Source organism: Geospiza fortis, unplaced genomic scaffold (genome assembly GCF_000277835.1).
Source record: "Geospiza fortis unplaced genomic scaffold, GeoFor_1.0 scaffold506, whole genome shotgun sequence".
In the NCBI taxonomy this organism is placed as follows: Eukaryota; Metazoa; Chordata; class Aves; order Passeriformes; family Thraupidae; genus Geospiza; species Geospiza fortis.
The window spans coordinates 601,517-609,047 of NW_005054493.1; the positions used below are offsets into that span (position 1 = coordinate 601,517).

At 51.1% G+C, this 7,531-nt stretch overlaps 1 protein-coding gene across 1 annotated transcript in view; it reads right to left on the reverse strand.

The window, feature by feature from the left end:
* LOC102042536 (leucine-rich repeat-containing protein 37A3-like) overlaps window positions 1–4,729 on the reverse strand; it is a 7,643-nt gene extending 2,914 nt beyond the window's left edge. The window contains exons 1-5 of the mRNA XM_005428609.2: window positions 4,581–4,729; window positions 3,662–3,862; window positions 1,707–2,036; window positions 1,262–1,576; window positions 750–914 (exon numbers count right to left, since the gene is read on the reverse strand). Coding sequence (XP_005428666.1) covers window positions 750–914; window positions 1,262–1,576; window positions 1,707–2,036; window positions 3,662–3,695 — 844 coding nt within the window. The 5' untranslated portion in view covers window positions 3,696–3,862; window positions 4,581–4,729. The remainder of the gene's footprint in view (window positions 1–749; window positions 915–1,261; window positions 1,577–1,706; window positions 2,037–3,661; window positions 3,863–4,580) is intronic.
* Between the last annotated feature and the right edge of the window lie 2,802 nt (window positions 4,730–7,531).

The following is a 7,531-nucleotide window of genomic DNA, read 5'->3' on the forward strand; positions in this document are numbered from 1 at the left end:
GGAGAGACACAACACGGGGAACAGGAGTCAGTCCCAAGTGACCCACAGTGACACGCTGGAAAGCAGCTACAATAGCTGTTTCTCCCCTCTCAGAGCTTCCCTGCACTAGGTAAGTGGAGCAAGTTGGCCATGAAAGGTGAAAGGGCTGCTGGCTCCCACTCTAATATGACAGTGAGGAGGCTGCAGCTCCAGGGATGAGGGCGAGGATTGTGCAAACCTTCCTGAGGAAACTGCAGCTGCCCACAAGCTTTCTTCTTTTCCCCTTCCTCTGTTTTTTTAGGTTTGTGGCTGTTCAGAGCACCACATATGGAGGTGTCTGACCCAGGTAAAGTGCTGCTTTCACTGCCCTCGTCCATGCTATGAGTGAACAAAGGCCACCGTGCTTCTGCTCAGAAAACAGAAGGTCCAGACACAATGACTTGTGTCCCTCTCCATGGCAAAGCAGAGTCTCCTTCTAAAAGGAGAAATGTGTTGATGCAGATTAGCATCAGTGCTCCTGCTTAGAGCCCCAGGACAGAGCAGGACTGGGGAGGGGGACCCTCAGCACAGCAGCCCCCCCAGGGCATCCCAGGGCACTCACAACATGATGACCACAATATGCCAGCTTTTGAGGCTGAAGAGCTGCAGGGGAAGCTGCCACTATAGGCTCGAACTGAGCCTGTATTTAAGGGGATGTTTTTTCTTTCAAATCCTCAGAAGAGGCTGTGAAAGGTCTCGAGAGAGAAGAGTAATTAAATGTGCTTTATTACTTGCTCCTGGAGGATCAGTGCCTTCTGGTCGATGAGTAACATGCAAGGGAAGCTTCTTTTCCTCACCTTTCCACAGGAGGGACTTTTTGGCCTTCTCCTGCTCTGTGTTTTGGGTGGTGATGTTCTGCAGGGAAGACAGAGTCTCTGGGTTTGGGGCTGTGTCCCCTGCAACGGGAGAAAAGAAATGTGCCACTCAGTGCTGAGGGAACAGGTAAATGGAGCTGTAGTAAGCAAAGCAGGAGGAAACACTGCTTTGGGTTAATACTGCCCTGAGTCTTGGCTCTCTCCTCTTGGGCTGGGCAAGGAGAAAGACAATGCAGAGTGCAGTGTGGCTTCATGCCTTTCACAGCACAACAGGAGCAAAGGCAAGAGAAAGAGAGAAGCCAATTAATTTCTTATACCTTATGACTCCAGGGAAGTGACAATGGCTATGAGAGATCTCATCCCATTGTTCTAGTGCCTGTGGGAAATGTAGGACGTGGAAGAGCAGCAGTGTGCAGCCACCAGCTCACCTTTTGGTCTTTTCCTTAACGTGCCTTGGGACTTGCTCTCCTGTGTTTCTTGCTCTCTGGGTGCCTCTGGCTCCCAGTCTGGGAGAGTGGTACTGCTGCTCTTCTCTGCCAAGTGGCCCCTGGGGACATCTTCCACACCAGTCACATCCAAATGTGTCATTTCACTGCCAGAGCTCTGATCCTTGCTTGTTGATGAGACATCTTTCTCTTCCTTGCAGAGACTTTCACACTGCCCAGTTGTCTCCTGGTGCTCCCGTGTTTCCTGGTGGACAGGGCTGTCTCCTTTGCTTTCCACGTTCTCATGGCCCAGCCCAGCTGTGGAGAATAAAATTCACAGACCTACACTTCGTCTCTTTTAGCCCAAGAACCAACAACTCTTTCTCCTGCTCTGCCTCCTCCAAGCCAAGGCCCAAGTTATCAGGCCCAAGGGTGGGGAGAGACTCACCTTCATCCAAGTCCTGTTTTTCCAGGGGTCTTTCTGAGACACCTTCTCTTGTCTTGTCAGATTCTTCTGGCAATACTTCAATCTCCTGGGCAGGTTTCTCCTCTAGTGTGGGACCAGCTGAACCCAGGAGTGTTGTCTCTCCCCCACGAGCAGCTGATTCACATACTGAAGAGTCCTCCTCTGGTTTGCAGGATGTCTCAGGCCACCTGCCTGTCACTTGGTGCCCAGGTGTTTCCTGGGTGGCCTCTTGGTGCTTAGGTGTTTCCTGGGTGGGCTCTTGGTGCACAGGATGCTCTGCTGTGCTCCCCACCTCAGCCTGGGCTGGTCCAGCTGTTGGGATCAGAGTTCACAAGCCCAGTGAGCCACACAGGAGTCAAGAATGCCCAGTGCTTTACCATCACCCACACAACTCCCAATTCTGGCTCTGCAGAAACATTTAACCCCAGCGAGATGGGAGAGAACAGAGTGACCAGAGGTGAGAAAACTCTTGGGTTGAGATCCAGACAGCTGAGTGAAGGGAAGGAGGGAATCAGGATGTAAAGGCATCACCCACCACCTCCTGCAAGCAGACTGATGCCAGGCCAGTCTCCCAGCAATGGCCACCTTGGAAACCACCCCCTTTCTCCCTTTCTGTCTTTGCCCCATTTTTTTGCTGCTGAGCATGATGCTATACTGTGTGCAAGAACCCTTTTCCCACCTTGGGTCCCTGCCAGCCTTCTGCCCACCCCAGGGTATTTGCTGGGCAGGGACAGAAAGCCTTGATGCTGTGTTCAGCAAAAGCCAAAACACTGCTCTGTTTTCAACAATTTTTTTCCTCTAAACCCTCAAATCCAAACCACAGACCTTACAGCTGCCTTGCTAAAGCTAACTCAATCCCAGGTTGTGTCCTAGGTGGGATGGGCAGGCAATTCCTTCCTTCAATGGTAAAATATGTTATCACATCTTCCAGAGACAGTGGGTTTTCACAGATAGTGATGGATTTGAAGAATTCCTAAGGCTGTTGTTGAGTACAGTTATGCCAATGCACTTCAAGCATCTGTCTGAATATAAATGATAATTCTGCTCATGCTCTGTCTCTGTTTTTCTGTGCTGGAGCTGCTCTCCCAAAGAGCTATGGCAACATTTAATTAGAAACAAACACTGGAGCATAATTCAATAGAGAGATTCTGCAACTGAACAGCATTTGTGACATATTCTGACTCTCCCAGAACCAAAGTGCAGCTCACATTTCAGACACTATTTGTGAAAAATTGCTTATGAATGATCAAGCACTACATAAATGATTATGCTATAATTAGAATAAACACTGATTAAAAGGGTGAGGAACTCCCTTCTAATTTGAAAACAGAGAAAAAGCTGCACTTGTCACTTGTCAGAACATGATTTTTACATTCTTTGTTGCTGATTATTACAGTGACACTTCTGACTATCTAGGACAGACCTGAGCTGGTGATGGCATCACTTTATCACTGACACACTCATAGGTACTAGTCATAACAAGGCTCCCACAGAATGTAAGTACACGGTAGAAACTGAAACATAAAGAACCTGGAGATATCCTACTGTTCAAGCTGGGGACAAACTACTCCCTGCCCTGCCTCTTCCACAGTTTTTCCAACCAGAGGTGGTGGAAAACTGGCTTATTATTTATTTAAGCATCTGCAGATGGGAAGCACCAGGATGTGGGGAAGAAAGCTCTTCCAGTCTGGATCTCCGTCTTCAGCATTCCTTGTGCTGCCATCTTGGGACACAGAGTCTAAACCTGTTGCAGATCAGAATCTAAAACTGAAAGTAACTTGTTCATCTTTCACCCTTTAAAAAATGATAGCAACTTGCTTTCCTTGGCCTTGAAAAAAATTGGATTCTTTTACTGGTTTATTTTTCTTCTGCACAGGTTTCTCATGTCACTGGCAGCAAAGGGATTTCCCTAGCAGATGGAGCAAGGATTCACTTACCTCCAAGCAGATCCACGCTTGGATTCTCTTCCATTTTCCTTTTCCCCTGGAGCTCTGGCTTCTGCACGGTTTGGTTTCACTTTCTCCGAGGTTCATAGGGAGCAGTACGTCCCTGCTGTTCCGGAGGCTGACCGAGTCCTGCCCTCCTCACAGCCACCATCCCGTCCTGCTCCGGCCAACTCCACCTACACGCCCACAAACCTGATAAGCAGAAACACCGTGAATCACGGTGGGGAAGGCTCCTCCTCCGTGATTCCCAAGGTGAAAATGGGAGGATATGAACCTTCAGCCCGTGGGCTGTCAGCTATTTTGCTTCCCGTCAGAGCAGGGGTTAATGCAAACCGCATTTATCTTGGGACACGCCAGGGGGGTGAGGCACTGCTGTCTCATCCCCACGGACGCCAGGCCGGAGTCTGGGGCTCGGCAGGCTGCCCCGGGAGCTTTTGGGCAGCTGGTAGCTCGCAGCCAGGCCGGCACGGAGCAATGACCCTGCTCCTCCTGTCGCTCCCCCCGCTGCCTCCAGCGTGTCGGATCGGGAGGCGAGCTGAGAACCACCCCGCGGACCCGGAGCCGCAGCCTGAGCCCCGCACCCCTCCAGCCATGATTCCCCCCGGCTAAAGCCCTTTGGGACAGGGCACAGACGGAGCCGGGCTCGCCGGTGTTATCCAGGCTTTCCCAAGCACAACTAAGCGGATGGAAAACTCCCAAGAAACTTTCCCCGCTGGAGAGCGGTCCGTGCGGTTTTCCGTACAGGGATCTCCAGATCAGCCTCCGAAAGCAGCAGCTTTTCGGCACAGGGGGGCCCTCGCCCCCCAGCAGTGTCCCCACACACGGTTTGGGGCTGGGGGGTGCAGTCGCTGCCCCGCCGCTCGTCCCCCCCCCCCCCGGTCCCGAGGCAGAACAAAGTGGAGCCGCTTACCCAGGCAGGTTCGGAGCCGATCAGGGCGGCGATCAGGAGCAAAGAGGCGGCAGGAGGAGGCCAGCGCCGGCCTTTCCCCTTGCCCTCCGTCCCAGAGGCCCTTTGGTGGCAGGACACCAGCGCACACCCTGAATCCTCCGCTGCAAACGTGACGGTGAACCCTGCCCTTCCCTGGCTCCCGGCTGCCTGCTGGGAGCTGTAGTTTTCCTTCCCGCAGTCCTTCTCGGGAGCCTTCAGGAAACATTAACCTGCTTTTTTTGGCCGTGTTTCTGCGACTCTGTGGCTGTGCGCTTTTTTTCAGGCGCTCCGCATGACTGGCGGGTTCCTGCATTCAGTAACGGTGTTGCTGATTGAAGCAAGGAAACGATAGTGAAAGGAGGGAACTGGTTTGAGAGTTGATTTGGGAAAAGTACTACAAGAAAAGTCACCCAAACACTTAGGCAGCAAAGCCCAGACTGGAAATGTCACGTTGCCAGTGCAGGGAGGCTGGGGAGGATGTGACATCGAGGGTCTTCAGCAGCAGCCTGGGGGAAAGGGATGTGGAGCCCACCCACTGTCCCCAGAAGTGAGGAGAGGCTGCAAAGCAGGGAAAGGTCTGAGAGTGTGTGAGTCAGCCCTTGGCCTCATTTAGGCAGTGCTTTTCCAAAAAAAATCCTGTTCTAACTCGTGGTGCCTGCACAGTGGCATGTATAGGCATGGGTATGTTCCAGCCCTTTCCCTATTGCCCCTGCCCAGGACACGTTTCATGGAAAGCAGCAGCATGGAGCACTCTGGGGGAAAGGCAGCAGAACAGGGAGCAGCAGAACAGAGACAGCAATGCCCCTGGAACTCAGCTTGCTGCCTTTTCACCAGCATCCCCAGAGGAGCCCAGCAGCAAATGGCTGAGACAAAACACAGGGAAAGGCAAATGAGGCCGTGCTGGAAAGGAGGGGGCACTGAGTGACTGGGACTCCTCAGTCTGGGGAGCAGCGGGCTGAAAGGGGGGATGGCACTAATGTGTTTAGTTTGTTAAAAAACTTGAATTTGACTAAATTTCCCCCCCCACACTAGTACTGGAGGCACTTGTAAAACAGGTAAGAGGTTGGGTTCAAATTGGAAGGAAAAAATACTTTATGCTGTATGGAGGAACATTTGCTGGCCCAGGGAGCACAGAGGCAGTGTCAGAGAGGTCAATAAAATGTGTGTGCCATGTTACCCGGGCTGTCAGCATGTGCACAGGCATCAACACTGACACTGCTCATGTCAGGAAGGTGGTGGGAAGGTGAGGTGTGCTGGCCACTACACCTCATTTCTGACAGTGGCTTCCTCTGTCACCCACGGAGCCTGGGAGGGGACAGTGGCTGTGGCAGACTCAGCACATTCCCTTGTCACGACCAAGCTCGCACCAGGTGCAGCAGAGGCTGTAAAACCAGGAGAATGGAAAAGCAGGAAGGAAAAACTCAGTGTGGCTGATTCACAGGGGCCAAGGTCACCTTGAGGGCCCTGATCCTGGCTGCCATCAGTCTTGCACCACGACTTGATCTCCCTCAGTAAGGAACAGCAGAGAGGAGCTGCAGGTGGCAAGGGCTTCATGGAAATCCAGGCATTTTCTATCCCTCTGTCCCTGAAACCATCCAGTCCCTTCAACACAGTGTTTGGGGCTGAGGGGCCACCCTTTCCATGGAAGCACAAGTGTCACAAAACTGGTGGCAAGTGTGTGACAAAATCGGGGGGTCATTTCAGCCTCTCCAGGTTGAGAACCTGGTTCCCAAAAAGTTGTTTGGCAGGAAAATTGACTGGCTGTCTTAGGGCATGAAGTCATCACAAAAGTTACAAAAAAGGATCTTGCCATTGTTGTGTTGATTTTTTTTCCTGATGTGGTATTTGTTACATCCTCTTTCATTTTTGCTTTAGAAAACAATGCTCAATGTGTGTGTTCTGCTTTTAGGACTGAAAAGAATGACAATATTTAATGCTGGTACAGTAGGAAATACGTATAACTTATCTCACAAATATTCACTTGCTTTTGGGTGAAACTGCAACATTTATGGCGTGTTAGTAAAGAATTTAGGGTATTTTTTGTTTTGAAATCTTTGTACAGAGAAGACAGGCACAGGAGTGGAGGCTGAATGGCACTTCCCTCACCCAGCCTTCCTGCTGGATTGCACAAAGTGCCAGACTCTCCTCAGGGACAGGACAAGGAGCTGTGGCCATAAACTAAACCACAAGAAGTTCCACCTCAACGTGAGGAAGAATTTCTTTACATTGAGGGTGGCAGAGCACTGGGAAAGGCTGCCCAGGGAGGGTGTGGGCTCTCTCTCTCTCTGGAGGCATTCCAAACCCGCCTGGACGTGTTCCTGTCACCTGCTCCAGGTGACCCTGCCTTGGCTGGGGAGTTGGACTGGATGACCTCCAGATGTCCCTTCCAACAGGAACAAATTCTGTGATCCTGTGAATGTGTAAAAGGGTCTCTATTTGCTTAGCAATACTCATTTCCAAGCTGGTCTTGATCTGCTAGGGAGGGTGTTTAGAGGAGACCTGGTAGTCCCCTCAAATTGCATCTTGAAAACTTCCAGCCATAGGAACTCTAGCACATGCCTGGGTAAAAATGCTTTATCAAGAATGCAATCAAACACATTTTAAAAGCCCAGTTTACCAGTAATTAATCGGAACAAGCAGGTAAGAAAAGTGAAATGCCTAGTGAGATATTCCAGATCTGATTAACCAAAACGATTCCCACACTAAGGAACAGAGTAATGCAGTGTTATCAATGCCAGAGGATCTCATGTCCCTCGAAGAACCTCCAAGTTCCCTCTCTCTGCTATTCAGCTATTTGTGCTTATTTTACACACTTTTCTGCCGCCGAGAAATGCAAACCCGGCCTTGTTGCGATCGGTTCGCACACAGAAAACACCGCGGAGGGGAGCGGAGGTGCCGGGCCCGTCCCGCATTTTTTTCACTGGGGGGCAGCA